The sequence below is a fragment of the Triplophysa dalaica genome, chromosome 22 (assembly GCF_015846415.1).
Source record: "Triplophysa dalaica isolate WHDGS20190420 chromosome 22, ASM1584641v1, whole genome shotgun sequence".
NCBI lineage: Eukaryota > Metazoa > Chordata > Actinopteri > Cypriniformes > Nemacheilidae > Triplophysa > Triplophysa dalaica.
Window position 1 is genome coordinate 2,348,699 of NC_079563.1, and position 18,693 is coordinate 2,367,391.

The 18,693-nt window shown below is 38.2% G+C and overlaps 2 protein-coding genes across 4 annotated transcripts in view; both read right to left on the minus strand.

Moving 5' to 3' along the window:
- The window catches only part of si:dkey-88l16.3 (prolow-density lipoprotein receptor-related protein 1), a 50,730-nt gene extending 50,358 nt beyond the window's left edge, over positions 1-372 (minus strand). For all 3 annotated transcript variants that reach the window (XM_056735866.1, XM_056735865.1, XM_056735864.1), the window contains exons 1-2: positions 269-372; positions 20-188 (exon numbers count right to left, since the gene is read on the minus strand). In XM_056735866.1, the coding sequence (XP_056591844.1) occupies positions 20-188; positions 269-284 (185 nt within the window). In that variant the 5' untranslated portion in view covers positions 285-372. The remainder of the gene's footprint in view (positions 1-19; positions 189-268) is intronic.
- Positions 325-7,228, minus strand: LOC130412119 (vitellogenin receptor-like). Its single transcript, XM_056737260.1, has 8 exons — positions 7,118-7,228; positions 6,274-6,393; positions 5,902-6,132; positions 5,599-5,712; positions 5,097-5,216; positions 554-679; positions 380-472; positions 325-344 (listed from the first exon to the last, which is right to left on the minus strand). Exons 1-8 carry the CDS (start codon positions 7,167-7,169, stop codon positions 325-327), a joined length of 876 nt encoding a protein of 291 aa, XP_056593238.1. The 5' UTR covers positions 7,170-7,228.
- Between the last annotated feature and the right edge of the window lie 11,465 nt (positions 7,229-18,693).

An 18,693-nucleotide genomic window follows, 5' to 3' on the forward strand; every position in this document is an offset into this window, starting at 1 on the left:
AAAGCAGTGTATACTGTACCTCTCAACTGGACTGAGGACAACATCACCTGGGTCTGTGTCTTTGGATATGACTACACATGCAGAACTTCCATCAGTGGAACCTGTGAAAATGGCTTTTTGTGTAACACTCGTCCAAAAGAGCTGCCCAGTAAGCCAATCAACAGCCAGACTTCTCACACCAGGTTGCCCTGATAAATAAAGGAAATGTAGTTTTGGTATTGCTTAATAAACTTCACACAGTTTTATCAAGTCTCCCACAATTACTAACCTGAATAAAGAACCATGCTCTTGTGGTTGGAAGCCTTGTAGATATTTCCATGGTTATCAGCCCAATAAATAAGATTCTTTTGAATATCATAGGTCAGGGCTATGGGGTCGCTCTCAATGGAAAGGAGTGGCTCAAACACCCTAGTCTTTACATTCACTAGCCCAATAAGCGGTTTTCGGAAGGTCAAAATCTTCACTGGGAACCCTAGTGAAACCACATATTATATGTTAACGGTTTTGTTTATTGGCATTTTCATTTCGGATTTTACAAGCAATAAATGGCTACCTTGAGCTTCACAAGATCCATTGCCAAGAGATTTAAAACCATTTTGACACAAGCAACGAAAAGACCCTGGTGTGTTTGTACACAAGTGCATACACTGTCCAAAAGACTGGGAACATTCATCAACATCTGGAAAAGTACACAAAAGTTAACATTGCACATTAGTTTAAACATTTTTTTTGTTTAGGAGTAATGGCTTTAAATAATAAGTGGTTAAATGGACTGTTGATGTGTTAGTACAGTAAATTCTGTACAAGTGAACCATACTACAAATTTTATACATTTTTACATTTAATTTTTCTAAATATGTGATATGGTACAAAAAATGAGTAATCGCATTTGCAATTTTCACTTTTCTATGTATTTATTAAAAACAAAACATCAGTTTGAACTGATTGGGCCTCTTATGAAACATTTGTAAATAGGATTAAACTTCTGTAAAAAATGGAACTTCCAGAATCCCTGGATACAATAATACTTTGTAAACATCAGATTAGATAGTTAAACATATCCAATCATTTGGAAATTGGGTGAACATGCGCACATTCACAGTTAGCATAACCCCGCCTATGCGATGTTGCATAAATGCATAATAATAATAATAATAAATAACAACAGGCATGTGATCAGCCAAGGACAAAAAAAAAAGGAAGACTGCACGCTCCCTCACCAATCCCCCCCAAAGTCTTTAATGTAACCAATTAAATGTTACTTAAAACAGGCAACAGCTTGCCAAAAATATAATTGTTTGCTTTTGTGTTGCTAAGTGAAAAATATCTAATTAACCAATTCTGACTGGCAATTTGGGAAATTTCAGTTTAACATTCTCCTAAACAATATTTAATAAAATATATTAAATATTGTTTAGGAGAATGTTAAACTAAAACATTTAAACTGAAATTTCCCAATATATATATATATTTTTTACTTTTTGTTTTCAATTATTGTTCAATTAATTATTGCTGATTACAATAAATAATAAGTAGGCCTTTTATTAACTATTCAAGGGGTGTAATTTGTAAATGCCATTTTATTTGACATTAGCATATGTCAACAATAATTGAAAACAAAAAGTAAAGAATCCTGTGGCCTCAAGAGACTTCTATACACAGCCATACAGCTTTGTAATAAAGATTTTGGGAATGCTGTATGTTGTGGGTTTTGTTCATTTAAATGTTTGCTTTCTGACTTCAACGCACTTATATTAGACAGTGTATACATTTACACTTTTATACATTTATGCATTTGGCAGACGCTTTTATTCAAAGCGACTTGCATTGCTTTATCCTATACATTTTGCAATCCCTTAGGATCTAACCCACACTCTTACCAACGAGCTACAGGAAAGCAGTCGGCCATTTGTAGTTTCAAGCCATTAAATCGCGGAATGGCCTGTTTTAGTCTCTGTGTGTGCGTGTGAGTTTGTGTGTATACGTATAAACACAAATATATATAGTGCGTGGTGTCATTTTTAGATAAGTGGGGAACTGAACAGCGTTTTGCAACGTTGACAAAAAATCCCAAGTCTGGAATATATATATATATATATACACATATATATATATATAACATATAGAGATAGTGTTATAATGTTTAAGCATGTATATGCATCTATGTGTATGCATGTTCATACATATATACACACATGCTTAAACATTATAACACTAAATATATATTTAAAGGGGGCTTACACGGTTAAATGTGCTGGCTTCACATACTTCACATGTAAAACTTGTCAAAAAACTAGTTGGACGTATGACGTAGAATTTCTGTGCTCTATATGCTCTCCCAGAGTTCGTTAAAGGTTTTGAAAGTCTTTTCAAACAAAATTCCATTACGCAACAACTCCTCAGTCCCTTATTGGACAATTCTCCGGGAAAAGCACACCAACACATCAACCAGTGAAAGAAAAGTCTTATTCAAACCGCAACGATATCCGCACGCGTTTAACGCGAAAATGTAATGCCTCATGTCTCAACTAAGGATGTCAATGTGAGTGTGCACACAGATGCACCAAACAGCAGGCATAAAAGCGACAAAAAAAGACTGGTTTGTTTTTTGTTTATGCACGGTGTAAAAACTGGCCGACCAATGGCACTTTGTTCACATGCCTGGAGCTACTAAAGTTTCAGTAAAAAACGACTTTGCAAGACCGTTTTTTGTTTGAGCGTCACAGAGCACACATTGACAAAGACCAAGCAAGATTTACCTTTTCTTTTGTGTGACAAGCGAGTGTCAGAAGCATAAAGTTGCGCATCACTACCTTGTGTACGTATTTCTGTTCTTCATTAAGAGTAGTCAGAGTGAATTTCGGCTTCTTGCCAGTGAAAACATTTGTGTATGAATGCTGAAAAACATCTCGAAATACGCTGGCAATAAGCATGGTGCAGACACTGTTCTTCTACAATGCAGGCTGCAAAGACTTGTTTTCTTTATACCGCGCGGGATGCACAGACGTGTTTCTTCATTTTACAACAGACTCTCGTCAATAATAAAGTCAGACGTGTCTGTGCAAACTGCACGCCCTTTTACACAGCAGTAGCTCCACAGTTATGAAGTCAGACCAGCCTTTTTTAGGGATGTGAACAAAAACAAGACAAGAAAGGTTCACAAAGCGAATAAGAAACGCTGCATCTTATCTTTAATCACCAAACACATTGTTTTCTATAAGAGAACAGACTTCTGACAAAGTGTCATGTTTTCTATACGCAAAAGCAAAAATTACAAATAGATTGCGTATTTACAAACCATACACTATGCTCTCTAACAAAAATGATGGCAGTGCAATGGGTGGACATGTTAAGAAAAAGGGGCGGTAACATTATATCACATTAACAAATTTACTGGTTTGTCATTTTTCCAAGTTGGCAGATGTACCAGAGACCCGATTATATCACCTAAACGTGGATAAAGTCTGATTTTCGTGAAATGTTCCCTTTAAAGCAGGGGTCTTCAACTACTTTTCTTTGAGGGCCAGATTCCAAAAGTAGAAATAGGATGCAGGCCAGTTTTTTACCATATCAGCCATTTTGTATTTCTGTGCTATTTATTGTGTTTTGTTCCTTTTATACCATTTTTGTTGCCGTTACTTATAGGCCATATATTAAAACAAGCACACAAATATTGCATCCATTATTTTTGCCTTTTCATGATATTAAATAAAAAGGGATATTGTATCTTTTTAATTGTATTTTATATTCCTTAATGTGTTACTTTATGCAAAAATTGCTTATAATTTACTCACCCACAGTCATCAAGTACATCCAAGATGTGGGTAGCATTGTTTTTTAAAGATGATATTTGGCTGAATCAATTAAAGTAAAAACCGCAAATACATTCAACACAAAAGTAATCCCTGCCCCTTGTGACGTTAATGTAGAGTCTTCTAAAGCGAGTCAAATGATCTTTGCAGGAAACTGAACACTATTACCACATCTTCGGGTGAATCCAATCACATTCATGTGCCCCACTGATTAATAGGGCAGATTCTTTGTAGTACAAGTTCTGTGAGGAGATGAACGGCTGTTTTTCATAAACATAGCTGTTATACATAATGAATGCAGTACTAAAAACAATGTTTTCCCCTTATCTGAAACAACCGTTCAGAGGTGTACCATTCCTACAGTTAGCCTACTTTCAAGGGCACAAAACCCGTTTTAGAACGCAACCTATCCCGTGCGCAAACCGATTGCCTTTTGATGCGCAATGGATTGCGGATTAAAATGTTGTAAATAACATTACATTTCTTGGACTGACCAAACAATTTCGCTCTAAGACGTATTATATTATTAGCCGCAGGAATTACTTTCGTATTAAATGTAGCAGCGTTTTGGACTTTTAATGATGTGGCGTCTCAGGAGGATGCACACACATTTAAAGCACACTGTTCTTAAAGTCCCTCCACTTATATGAAATGTTAAGGCTGGCCAGGTAAAGATGATTGACGGGCCACATTTGGCCCACGGGATATCAGTTGACTAGCCCTGCTTTAAAGTATGTCTCAATTTTTTAGCCTTGGGTTAAGGTTTTCTAAACAACTTTTTAGCGTATAAACTAACATTAGGCTCCATAGTTATTAGATAATAGAGATTGGTTCCTATTACAACCCACCAGGGTCAGAAATTAACGAGGCTTTGTCATCCAAATGCAAGTTAAAAGCTATTGATTATATGCCACTGCATAATGAAAACTAACTGTGAAAGTCGCAATCTTTACAATTAAAATTACATCTTGATCTGCTACAGCATTACAACCAATCACAGTACAGGGTATTGAACAGTTGAAAAGACAGGCCAGCAAACTAAATTTATTTGTTCCAACTAACATTTTGAAAATATGAACATTTTCATGAATCTGAAAACAACTTCTGGAATTTTCACGGATTTACACACAAATTCGTTCTGCTCTAGTTTCATGAAAAAGGCCCCTTGATTGCCATGTTAAATGCTCTCTCATTTGCAAGTCACTTTGGATAAATGAATCTGCTAAATGTAAACACAAAACATGAATTAATTTCACTGAAGGCAAACAGAAAACTTGAACTTACCTTTGCAATCAAGTCCATTTGCGGAGAGGGTCATTCCCCTGGGACAAATGCACAACGCTCCCCAAGTTTGATCCACACAAGTATGACTACAGCCACCATTTGCATTCCTACAACTTTTACCTGGGCAAGTTAAAAATAGGTGGACTTAGGCCAAGTAAAACATATTTAAACTATACGTGGCATCATTTTAAAATTATAAAAGGGTGACATCTAACATGGTCATCCAACAGAATCGCTCTAAACATATTTATCTTGGCCATGTCATCAGTGTGGCGTTGCGCATCATAAAAAAGCTAGCAATGTGTGCAAACGTTCACCAAACAATCCCTTCTCAGAACATATCTGAACCTTTCTTTTTTAGACCAGCTGCTTCTTGTTGCCATCAAGTATTTACAGCATTATGAAAGGATGCAAATCCTCAGTATAAAATTGTAATTCAGAGTAATCAATATGATATTAAAGGTTTGAGATATCCCTCTGTATATTAATCAGGATCTTGTACCACAGGTATGAGGCTCATCTCTCCTATCTGTGCACTGAGCAACTCCGTCACACATCTCTCTCTGGGTTAAACATCTTCCATCAGGACAGCGGATTTTCATCTTCCCACAGGAACCTATAGCGACAAGTTTAAAAAAAACAAAAAACAGGTAATGTGATTCATGGAGTGCACAGAAATGACATTATGATCACGTAGATAAAACAAAGTCTATGTACAATGCTCCACAGATTTTGGAACACTGAAAAAAACAGAAAAGAGGAAAGGCACAAGAGTAAGCCAGTACATTAAGAATATACAGCTTACCACAAGTTTCTTCATCAGAATTATCCCCACAATCATTGACTTCATTGCAGATAAAGTTTTGTGGGATGCAGATATTGTTCCTACACTTCCAGTCTCTGGAAAGGCAGCCTGACCTCCAGTCACAATCCAGCTCATCTGAGCCATCAGAACACTGGGCCCGCCCATCACAAGCCAGCGACTCTGTCACACACCCGGAACCATCTGCACACTCAAAAGCTTTTGGTGGACATGCTAGTGGGATAAATTTAAATTGTGGTGTGTTATTCTTGCCCTTTCGCTGTCATGAACACAATTAATTGTAAGCAAACTTAACAATGGAGACGATGGTGAAGACATGAAACTTAATAAGAGCAAGTGATATCTGGTACATACAGCATGCCATCTCATCAGAGCCATCCTGGCAGTCACTAACACCATCACAGTGCCATCTGTGTGGTATACACACTCCATCATCACACTGCCACTGATTTCTGTTGCACTCTCCGCACACATCTGAAAGCACAGGCGAATTCCACAGCTTTTTATCCATTACTTTTACACATGAATGCATGCTCCCAGTTGGTTAAGAATAAGCCAAGAACCTATGGTTTACTGATTATTTATCACCCACGGTTCCAATATCAGACTTTTTGTCATAGCATGCTTTAAGGCTAAATAAGAGCAAACCAATCAAAAAGTACAACTGCAAAAATTAATATAGACTCAAAACAGTTGTCACAGCGATTTCAGCTAATAAGTACATTTTCCAATGGTTTGGATCGTTGTCTGAATGTTGTATAAAGATATAACGAGGCAATGACTCTTTCTCGTTGTTTCTGCTCGAATAGTATCCGTGTTTGGAAGGCAAACTGTTTGATTGCGCCCTGCACATTCGATGCGCGGAAACAAAAATTGGAACGGATTTTGACTGTTGGTGTTTTATCGTCCATTTATTTAGCGTTTAACTAACTATTTAACTAAACGTGATCACACATCAGTGCATAGGAATTCGATGCTATACCTTAAAACACAATTTTTGTCAGTATGATTGCGCCCTTTACAGTTTAAACAAAAAGCAAACAGACGGGATTTTATTTACTGAATGTCCCAATTTGTAGGTACGATATCACATTCTGCTCTAAGAGAATGTTTGGTAGATTGTGCCATCTCATTTAATCCATACACTAATTTAACACAGCCTTTATGATAACATTAACCAAGTACGCTGATATATTACCTGACACCAAAATAAAAACTGCTGCGAAGCAGATGAGAAGTCCCGGGTCCATCACACCTGTACCTGTTTGATGCGCGCACGGGGGCCGACTAATCACAACCTGTTATAAAGATTCCGCAGCTGCTCGCGACACGCGCCATCATGACGTCATGTTGTCATTTCATGTCTTTTGATTGGCTGTCCTGAACCAAGTGATATGCCTATCAACAATGGGATGAATTCCGACTCAAAATGATTAACAAATGCACGCACAGTCATCCGTGAACGTGATACACGTTACATTTGTATTTTACGATTCACAAACAAATTCCTTATGATTTGATTCTGTGAAATTTAGATTTGAATAAACACAAAGCGATTTGTACAAATAGAGGCAGATTTGTGATTGCAATGTTTTATTTTGTGTTCATGTATATTGATTTTACGCATACCAATGAGAAGTTGTGCATTTGTGTATCCTGCAACGCGCGTCCATTTATCCTGTTCGGTGGTTTTCCGGAAAGAAATTAGAATAGACTAAAATAAATAAAATAACTGTCCAAACTGAAAAAACGTATGCTGAACAAATTTTGCGAAAAACAAAATTTGAAGTTTACTAAACAAAACTTGAAGTTCACTATAAAATCTATAAAGACAGCCTGCATGCCTTTAATATCGAATTAGGCAAAGCTAGACAGACTTATTTCTATTGACTGCAACAACAGTCATAGGCTTTTTGCTACTGTAGAGAGACTAACAAACCCCCAAGTCAAGTCCCCTTCTAAATGCTTTCTGATGACAAGTTTGCAACTTTTTTCCTTGAGAAGATAAATAATTTCAGAATGGCAGTCAGCAAAGCCCTACATGGCACTCAGGTCAGTCTGACTTTATTACAACAATCTAAGAAATTAGCAACATTATCTGAATTTCAGACAATTGATCAGAAAACTTTGGAGAAAACACTAACGCATCTTAAGTCCTCGACATGCAACCTGGACACACTACCCGCATCCTTTTTCAAAAAAGTGTTTAACTGTTTAGAAGCAGATCTTTTAAAAATTGTAAATACGTTATTTCTCTCAGGAACTTTCCCAGAGTCCCTAAAAACTGCAGTTGTCAAGCCTTTACTAAAATAAGAGCAATCTAGACAAAAACTTACTGTCTACCAACAAATCTTCCTTCATAGGCAAGATCATTGAAAAGGTTGTCTTCAATCAGCTGAAAAAATCCTAAACTCAAATGGCAATCTGGACAATTATCAGGCTGGTTTCCGTCAGCATCACAGCACAGAAATCTACTGCACTGTAATTCTAATAACTGCATCTACTAACTTTATGAGAAAATGCTTTGTCTTTTAAATTAAAAGGCCTTATCAATTTGGGATTTTCATTAGTTGACAGTCATAATCATCACAATTTAAATAAATAAACATTTGAAATATATCAGTCTGCGTGCAATGAATTAATATAATTTACAAGTTTCACTTTTTGAATGGAAATAGTGAAATGCATCAACTTTTTGATGATATTCTAATGATAGGACCAGCACCTATAGTTTCCGTAAGCCTGCCATCTAGTGGTAGTTCTTATCTTTTGCACGGTTGCGCATGGATCTGCAGTTGCGTGTGTGTGGATTGTCCAATACAAAACCGCGTAAAGAAAGTCTCAAAATCCGAATGAATCTAACAGGATAAATGGATGCGCGTTGCAGGATACACAAATGCACAACTTCTCATTGGTATGCGCAAAATCAATATACATGAGTCAAATGCTTTTAAAGACACAGCCTCTATAAAGATGTTTCAGTAGGCTATCTTATATGTGACGTGCCTGTGATAATATTAAAGTGAGAATAAGAGGGGAGTACATTTTTAACGGGTATATTGGTTATTGTTGTGGAAATTATACCCCTATAATAAACCCACTGTATGGAAGCTACAGTCAAATGCTTTTAAAGACACAACCTCTATATAAAGTTGTGTCAGTATCTTATATGTGATGTGCCAGTGATAATATTAAGGTGAGATAAAGGGGGAGGACATTTTTGGCAGGTGTAAATTTAAAATTGTGTAAATCCCCCATCAAACTCACTCTAATAAAACTAAAGTTTAATGGTTATGAGGCCACCAACCAAAGATATATTGGAAACATACCTGCAGTATATCTTTCAAATAAATGAAGTGCTTCTTGTTCCAGCTTTTCAACACTACACGAAGGTTGGAAAAAAATACATTGAATAGAATATTTAGACCTGTATACAAATAGAGAATGCTTCTGGGCCAGTGTTGTTTACATATTCCAGAATGGTCTGTTAAATGGGCTAATCCAGAATAACTCATTTTTTGTATTATCATAAATAATAACGAAACAGGAAGACAATTTAAAACAGTTTATTTTGTCTTTTAATGGTGATTCCATTGGTCATACAAAATGTAACACTTGAGGAAAAAAATCCTTAAAAAAAGGGATACATGAAAGAATGTTGGCAGTACAACGTTGACAAACATTTTTAACACCTTCTTCTATAAGAGAATATCAGATATATTGTAACTATACATTTATACATATGTAACCGGAACGATCCGCACCGCTCTAAGCGGTCCTCGAACCGGATCGGTCCGGTATGGGAGTCGGAGGCTCTAGCGAGGAGGCTAAAGACCGCAGTCTCTAGCATTTGTGGCTAGAGCGTCATTTAGACCGGGAAGTGACGTTTACTACACTTCACTAGCTTGACTCCGTTACATATATGTATATATAGAGATCAATTATGAGCTTATTGTCGTTTTTAAAGTCAACCACGCTTTACAACCGTAACCATAGTTTATAACCATGATATTGTGTAAAACATCGGGCTTCCAAATTAGTCTGCATAAAAAGTATTAGTCTACATAAAAAGTATCTGCATAAAAATAGTACATTAGGGGGTAAAAAGAACTCTTAACTCCGCCTATCAACTGTGTATAATGCGCGTGCACGTGAGGGGAGTATGATTTGTCCGGGGAGTGGTGTATTTTTTTTTATTATTATTTTGCTTCTGAAACATGCCATCCTCTTGCTGTCTCTCCTGTCATTTGATTCTTACTTGAAACCAGTGGCGTCACTATGGAGGTTTTTTGTGTCTTTTTTATTCAATCAAAAATTCTATGTTTGAGAGTAAAACTAGTTATTTTGGAATTAGGAAATAAAAGATCGCAAAAAAACTCCGAAATTGAAAACAAAATTAAATGCATTGCGTACAAATCTTAGAATTGTTTATTTTTCTTTGTGCACTTCAAAAACGTTTCATCACGAAACCACAAATGTTGATCTCTTTCAGCTGTCTTTTCTTTTGCGGGTCGAGACTTTTTGCTTGCGAATGAGGCCGTATCTCAGTGGGCAGTCTCTACACATCAGGATTAAAGACCTCTCTTTTGTTCACATTCAATCGAAGGGCTACGCATACTACCCTCCCCAACCATTGCCGCCGGAGCGGGGTTGCGGTATGAAGAGCAACACGTCATTTGCAAGGTAATTTTGGCTCTCTTTTTATATTTTATTTTATATTATAAATCCTCTAAATCCTTAAATGTGGATAGCTCGTGTGTAACCATTCATGTTTTAATCTGATGTAATAAATTATACCTCTGTATAGTTTTGATAGCTAGTAGCTTGATAGCTTAGCCTTAGATAGTAACTTTAGCTTGTAGAGTCTGTTAAACTAACTTTAGTTGTTTTATGAATGCTGTCTCAAAGCGATAAAATTTGTTTTAAATGAGATGAGCCTGCTCGCCCAGGTTTTATACACGCAACAGTCTTACAAAGATAGTATTACCATTCTTTCGTTTAATAATATTCATTCAGTGTATACATACATCAAACATTTACTCAAAAATGCCACCTGAGAATGTTCTGACCTGATTTATACACTCCATTGTCTTGACATGTATCAGATTGCAAGGGACACTTTCATTCACTCAATTAAAACATTGAATTACAATCACTTCAATCTACTACAATCGATTTATATTCTGCCAATACCTGTCATAATTTAAAAGTTTGCTAGGGAAGAAACTTAAGCTACCATAGGTGATGTTTTTCTAAACCTTCCTTTATAAATATACTGTTCTTGCTTTAGACAAGCGAATGACTTTAATTCAAACTATAGTTATATATATATCATGTACTGAGAACATATGGGGTTTAGTTTAAAATTAAAAGAGTCACAAAGACTTTGTGAGTTCCAGAGTAAACGTACCATTTAAATTCAGGTATAAAACTGACTGGCCCCATTGAATTTTAATAAATTTTGGATTAGATTACTAGACCTGAAGCAGTCACAAAAAAAGATAATGAGCTAGATCATATAGGGGCATTTAAAAACATACACAGTAGGCTACAGAGTAACAAGTTGAAGTAGATGAGATTGTAATGATAACAAATACTGTAATGATTTTTGTGCTTTTGAAGGAATGATGGGGAAAAGTCTGCTCGGACGCCAAGGAAGATGTCCACTATCACTTTATGGTTCTCGACGAGGGGTGTGCGATATGACGATATTTGATCGCGAACGATTAATATAAAGAGTATGCCGACAGTCAAATTATAAAGGGATTCCACGCGAGTAAATCCGGTACGACCAAGCATCCGGAAACTACAAGGCTTAAACAAGCGACTTTAACGAAAGAAGGATTTGAGAAAGGAACTCCGTATGACAGAACGAGCAAGCGCTGTAAAGATGTAACTGACGCGGTCGCATTTTACCTTGCCAAAGACATGATTCCCATAAAGACTGTGAGCAGTTTTTTTAAAGCCCTGATCTTCCAAAGTCGTAGTTACCCAGCCGCAAACGTTACGAAATACCCAGCCGCAAATATTTTTCCTCCACGGCCATTCCACAGCTTTACTCCGAGTGCCGCAACAACATCCAATACAAAATTCAAAATGTAAAGTTTTTTGATAACAGCTGATTTATGGTCTTGCACTTGCATTAAATATTCCATTCCATTCCATTTTCTACCGCTTATCCGAACCACCTCGGGTCACGGGGAGCCTGTGCCTATCTCAGGAGTCATCGGGCATCAAGGCATACACCCTGGATGGAGTGCCAACCCATCGCAGGGCAAACACACACACTCACTCACTCATGCCCTCACGCCCTACGGAGAATTTTTTACAGAGATGCCAATCAACCTACCATGCATGTCTTTGAACCAGGGGAGGAAACCGGAGTACCCAGAGGAAACCCCCGAGGCACGGGGAGAACATGCAAACTCCACACACACAAGTCGGAAGCGGGAATCGAACCCCCAACCCTGGAGGTGTGAGGCGAACGTGCTAAGCACTAAGCCACCGTGCCCCCCGTGCATTAAAATTAACTTGATTAAAATATTCTTCAAAAATGTAAATGGTAAAGAGTATATTTTTATATGGGGACATAGTTTGGCTGTAATGAAGCCCCTTTTAATTTGGTAGGGCCAGATCCCCTCTGACGTGTCATAGCTGCACTCAGTGACCCCGATCAAGCAAATATCCACGAGGAAGAGGGAGAGCCCACCATCCGCAACCCAAAAAGTCCCATTCGCCAAAAAACGTGCAGGTTCAACCCGGTCCCACTCCACGATCGACACCAGAAAACAGAGGAACAACCAGGGAAAATAGTAATGGCATGTTGTAACTTTATTCCTCTGTTGTCCGACATCGACCACAAAACAAGGCCAAACCGGACCCAAACAGCCCCAGCAAATGAATCCCCCCAACCACAACCAACGAGCCCCCCCACTCCCCACAAACACCCACCCAGAAACCTTCAATCAGGGCCACTGAATGCAGCTATAACTTCAAACTGCTGACATGTGATGTAACTTCAGCATTAATGTGACAAGTAGTCCGTCTTTGCTCTTGGTTGGGCATGGAGTGGTCTGAGCTGGGATGGTCAGATGGTCGTATTTCTCTTGGATGGTGGTAGAATTGCCTTAGGTGGAGCTGGGATGGTCAGTCAGTCTGCAGCTGTAGCTGGCGTAATCTCTAGTTGGGGATGGGCATATGTCGATCATCTGGACCTGGTGGAATTTCTCCCTAACTCGGGATGGGCATCCCGAGGCGGAGGCAGAAAGAGAATAATTAGCGTAGCTGCTGTTCATTAACTCTGCATGAGTGTGTCTGACCCTTGAATAGTATCAGGAAGGCTATTCCAGAGTTTAGGTGCTATTTATGAGAAAGCTTGACCCCCCTTTGGTGGATTTAGTTATTCTAGGTGTCATCAAAAGTCCTGAGTTTTGAGATCTTAGAGAGCGTGATGGGTTGTAATGTGATACAAAGCCTTAAACAGTTTAACTGAGCTTTTAAGTAATTAAAAGAATTTTTAAATCAATACGATACTTAATGGGTAGCCAGTGAAGCGATGATAAAACTGTGGTTATGTGATTGTATTTTCTTGACCTGGTAAGAACTCTGGCAGCTGCATTCTGAACTAACTGTAGTTTGTTTATTGATGATGCAGGAGAGCATTACAATAGTCAAATCTTGAAGTCTCAAATGCATGAATAAGCTTTTCTGCGTCAGCAACATGTAAAATATTTCGTAATTTGGCAACATTTCTAAGGTGGAAGAAGGCTGTTTTTGTGATGTTCGAGGCATGATTTTTAAATGACAAGTTGCCGTCTAGCATAACGCCTAGGTCTTTAACTGTATTTGTTGAAATAACAGTGCAGCCTTCAATTTGCAGGTTGTAATCTAAGATATTCTGTTTACGTGTTTTTGCTGCCATAAGTAATATTTCTGTTTTGCTAGAGTTTAAAAGAAGGAAATAACTAGTCATCCAATGTTTTATGTCTTCGATGCACTCTGCCAGTTTGGGTAGCTTGAAGGAATCATCTGGTCTTGATTAGATACAGTTGAAAGAAAAAGTATGTGAACCCTTTGGGCTTACTTGGATTTCTTCATAAATTGGTCCTAAAATGTGTTCTGATCTTCATCTAAATCACAACAATAGAGAAACACAGTCTGCTTGAACTAATACCGCACAAACATTATACGTTTTCATGTTTTTACTGAACACAACATGTCAACATTCATAGTGCAGGGTGGAAAAAGTATGTGAACCTTTGGGTTTAATAACTGGTTGACCCTCCTTTGGCAGCAATAACCTCAACCAAACGTTTCCTATAGTTGCAGATCAGACCTGCACAACGGTCAGGAGAAATTTTGGACCATTCCTCTTTACAAAAGTGTTTCAGTTCAGCAATATTCTCGGGATGTCTGGTGTGAATCGCTCTCTTGAGGTCATGCCACAGCATCTTAATCGGGTTGAGGTCAGGACTCTGACTGGGCCACTCCAGAAGGCGTATTTTCTTTTGTTGAAGCCATTCTGTTGTTGATTTACTTCTATGCTTAGGGTCGTTGTCCTGTTGCATCGTCCATCCTCTGTTAAGCTTCAGTTGGCGGACAGATGGTCTTAAGTTTTCCTGCAAAATGTCTTGATAAACTTTGGAATTCATTTTTCCATCGATGACAGTAATCCGTCCAGGGCCTGAGGCAGCAAAGCAGCCCCAAACCATGATGCCCCCTCCACCATATTTCGCAGTTGGGATGAGGTTTTGACGTTGGTGTGCTGTGCCTTTTGTTCTCCACACATAGCGTTGTGTGTTCTTTCCAAACAACTCAATTTTGGTTCCATCTGTCCACAGAATGTTTTGCCAGTAGTGCTGTGGAACATCCAGGTGCTCTTTTGCAAACTTCAAACGTGCTGCAATGTTTTTTTGGGACAGCAGTGGCTTCCTCCGTGGTGTCCTCCCATGAAGTCCATTCTTGTTTAATGTTTTCCTTATTGTAGATTTGTCAACAAAAATGCTGACACTCTAGGATTCTTATTCACCTCATTGAGCATTCTGCGCTGTGCTCTTGCAGTCATCTTTACAAGACGACCACGCCAAGGGAGTGTAGCAACAGTGCTGAACTTTCTCCATTTGTAGACAATCTGTTTTACCGTGGACACATGGACATCAAGGCTTTTAGATATACTTTTGTAGCCCTTTCCAGCTTTATGTAAGTCAACAATTCTTGATCATAGGTCTTTTGTGCGAGGCATGGTTCACATCAGACAACGCTTCTTCAGAACAGCAAACTCAAAACTGGTGTGTGTTTTTTATTGGACAGGCCAGCTTTAATCAACACATCCAATCTCATCACATTGATTGGACCCCAGGTTGGCTGACTCCTGGCTCCAATTAGCTCTTGGAGAAGTCATTAGCCTAGGGTTTCACATACTTTTTCCACCCTGCACGATGAATGTTTACATGTTGTGTTCAATAAAAACATGAAAACGTATAATGTTTGTGCGGTATTAGTTTAAGCAGACTGTGTTTCTCTATTGTTGTGACTTAGATGAAGATCAGAACACATTTTATGACCAATTTATGAAGAGATCCAAGTAAGCCCAAAGGATTCACATACTTTTTCTTTCAGCTGTATATAGCCGAGTATCATCTGCATAACAGTGGAAGCTAATATCATGTCTTCTAATAATGTTGCCAAGGGACAGCATGTATATGGAGAAAAGCAGGGGTCCTAAAACCGATCCCTGAGGTAATCCATACTTTACTTGCGTGAGATTTGACGATTTCCCATTTAAATGGATATATAGATATCTGTCTGATAAGTAAGATCTGAACCATTGTAGATTCATGGCCTCCTTTTCTTTAAAATCCACCACAATATCACCTGTCATCGCCTGACTTCAGTGTAACCTCAAGTAAAGAGTCATCTGAGAAATGAATATGAGTTACTAAATTACAAGAAAGAGAACAAGTGTTAAAGGTATTTCTCCAACTGGACTGAATACAAACAAATACTATTGGTACACAGGTCATTATACACACATATACTGAAATATTTCCAATTAATGTTGTTAGTAATTTATTGAAGTAACAGAATAAATGTACTAAAATCATACCTTTGTTTTTATAGTGACTACTTGGGGACGTATATTGAAGGTAATTCATATATTAAACCTATTCAGTAGTGACGTTAAACCAAATAATAAAAAAGAGAGCTACTTTTGTGGTTTCGTGATGAAAAGTTTTTGAAGTGCACAAAGAATACAATGCAAATAATTTTGTTATCAATATCAGAGTTTTTTTGCGATCTTGTATTTTTACTCTCAAACACAGAATTTTTGATTGAATAGAAAGACACAAAAAAACTCCATACGTCACTTGGCCGTTTTCAAGTGGGCTTTAGTTGGAGGGCGTTACTTCTGCTAAAAATCCAGATGCGCGTCTGTGGCGCTTCTACAGAGAATCTCCACGCATCAAACATACTAATGTAAACGTAGTATTAAACCTACGTTTTTTTTAATAGAGTGAAGGAGAGTTTTAAATATCTCTTTGCCTATCTCTATCTCGGTGAGTTCAGTATGTGTAGTAACGCTACTTTCTTATTGTGTAGTGAATTTAATACACCCCATGCACAGACAGGTGTCTCTCAAACCATATGTTTATTATTGAACACAAGCACTTGTCTCCTGCCATCAGCCCATCAGAGAAGACATTTGCTCATAAACTTTGCAATCGCCAAGCCCCAAAATAAGACAAATACTTCCCCCTAGTGGGGTTAACCTTTTATGAGCTCTTGGTACATACGTATCGAAGCCTATTTCCGCCACATAGAAATAAAAATGCTCTCATCAAAAACAGAAAACAAAGTTACTTTGTTAAGGCTAAATTAGCATTTCCAAATTATTTCCCAATTACAACGTTGTTCATAACATAATGTGTCCCTGGTTGTAAAGAACAAGCAAAAGTATTTTTACAGTTTTCTACATAAAATCATCCTAAAGAATACTCGGTGAAAATATAACAATAATATCTTCAAAATTGACTGAATAATCCCATTTTAAAGATTGAAATTAATTCTTGAAAATAATCTTGGATGCTTTGTAATTTATAATTAATTAGATTATAAATCTTTAGTCTGGGTTGTCAAATTATCATAATTTTTTCAATCGTGGCCCAATGGTTAGAGAGTCGGACTCGTGACCAGAAGGTTGCCGGTTCGATCCTCAGGGCCGGCAGGTAACGATTGACGAAGGCACCTTTCCCCTACTTTCTCCCCGGGCGCTCCAGTGATAGCTGCCCACTGCTCTGGGTGTACATGTGTTCACCACTTGCTGTGCGTGTGTTCACTTCTCACTGGATGGGTTAATAGCAGAGGTCACATTTCGGGTATGGGTCACCATACCTGACAGATAGGTCACTTTCACTTCACTTTCACTTATGGTTCATAAAACATTACAAATATTGTCGAAAGGTTGGATACCTACAAACGGTAAACAGACTGACAGATACAAATACTTCATGTTGCTGCATTTTGTTTACTGTCGTGTGTCCATTTACCTGCTCTGAGTGTCTGCACACAGGGTTCAAACGAAGCGCATTTGGCGCAAGATAAAGAGAGCGCGTATGATGTGATTCTCCGTTGTGAAGACGCGCGGCTCAATTTAAACAAAAATGTCCTCTTATTATAATATTACCTCCCCTTAATCTACAGAATTCCACCCACGGCGCTGCCGCCATTGTTTTTTTTTCACAAGCGACCACGGTGTACGTGACACCATGGCTAAAGTTTGTCGACATGGTGTAGATGGTGGTCTAGTTGGTTAAACCACTGAACTGGTAAATCAAAGGTTGCTAGTTCGATCCCAGCAGCCCCCACCAGTGTGTCCTTGAGCAAGACACTTTACTCCACGTTGCTCCAGGGGTTTTGTCCCTGTAATAAGTGCACTGTAAGTCGCTTTGGATAAAAGCGTTTGCCAAATGCCTAAATGCAAATGTAATGTCGACAACATGCAATGTAGTCGCTGGACGGAGTCCTAACCTCGGAAGAGACAGGAGTGAATTTATTTTATTTTTAGTACAGTCGCACGATATACCGGTACTAGAAAAGTAGCGCGATACACTTCTGTTTAAAAGATACCAATTTCTCATTTATTTTGTACCTGTATTTTAATGACCCACGCGTTTCCAAGAAAACGCATCCTGAAATGCGTCCATTGTCCATTTGCGGCAGCCGTATGTGTGCGCGCGCATGTGCTCTCAGCGCACTCTTCGGTCAGTGGACGAGTACAACTGTCTTTCCTCGAATTTGCGCTGCAGTTTTCGGGGTTGACGACGAAATGAAAGTCATGGCAGCAAACATGCCTTTTCCGTCTGTTCACGGCTTGTCAGTGAAGCAGTTGCGTTAAGGGGCATTATACCCGGGTTAAAGCGTGCGCCGAAGTGCAGACCAAAGGTGCCAAAATTATCAGCTTGGCAAAGCACCAACTTACACACCGACCCGTTTAAAGAACTTAAAAACGGACAGGTAGCCTTTGTGAATGATAACAATAGGCTGAATAATGCAGAGTAACCGAATCAGTTGGCAATACTCCAACATTTTGTTGCCTCAATTTTTTTTGAGTTTTAAGAGGTCCTTGGTTTAAGTAAGCAGGACTTTCAAATTTTGATTACTGTTAAGTTAAAGTTCTTTCCAAATCTTAGCAAGTGCAACTTAAATATTTAAACTATCCTTTTTATGAAATTAAGTAGACAGAACTTACACATAACTACACCAAAGTTAACTAAA

Coding starts and splice junctions, on each gene's coding strand:
- LOC130412119 (XM_056737260.1), bottom strand. CDS start 7,169: ATGGACCCGGGACTTCTCATCTGCTTCGCAGCAGTTTTTATTTTGGTG. Junction 5,217..5,598: donor AGATGAGCCTCATACCTGTG/GTACAAGATCCT, acceptor TAACTTGCCCAG/GTAAAAGTTGTAGGAATGCA. Junction 345..379: donor GCCACTCCTTTCCATTGAGA/GCGACCCCATAG, acceptor GATATTCAAAAG/AATCTTATTTATTGGGCTGA.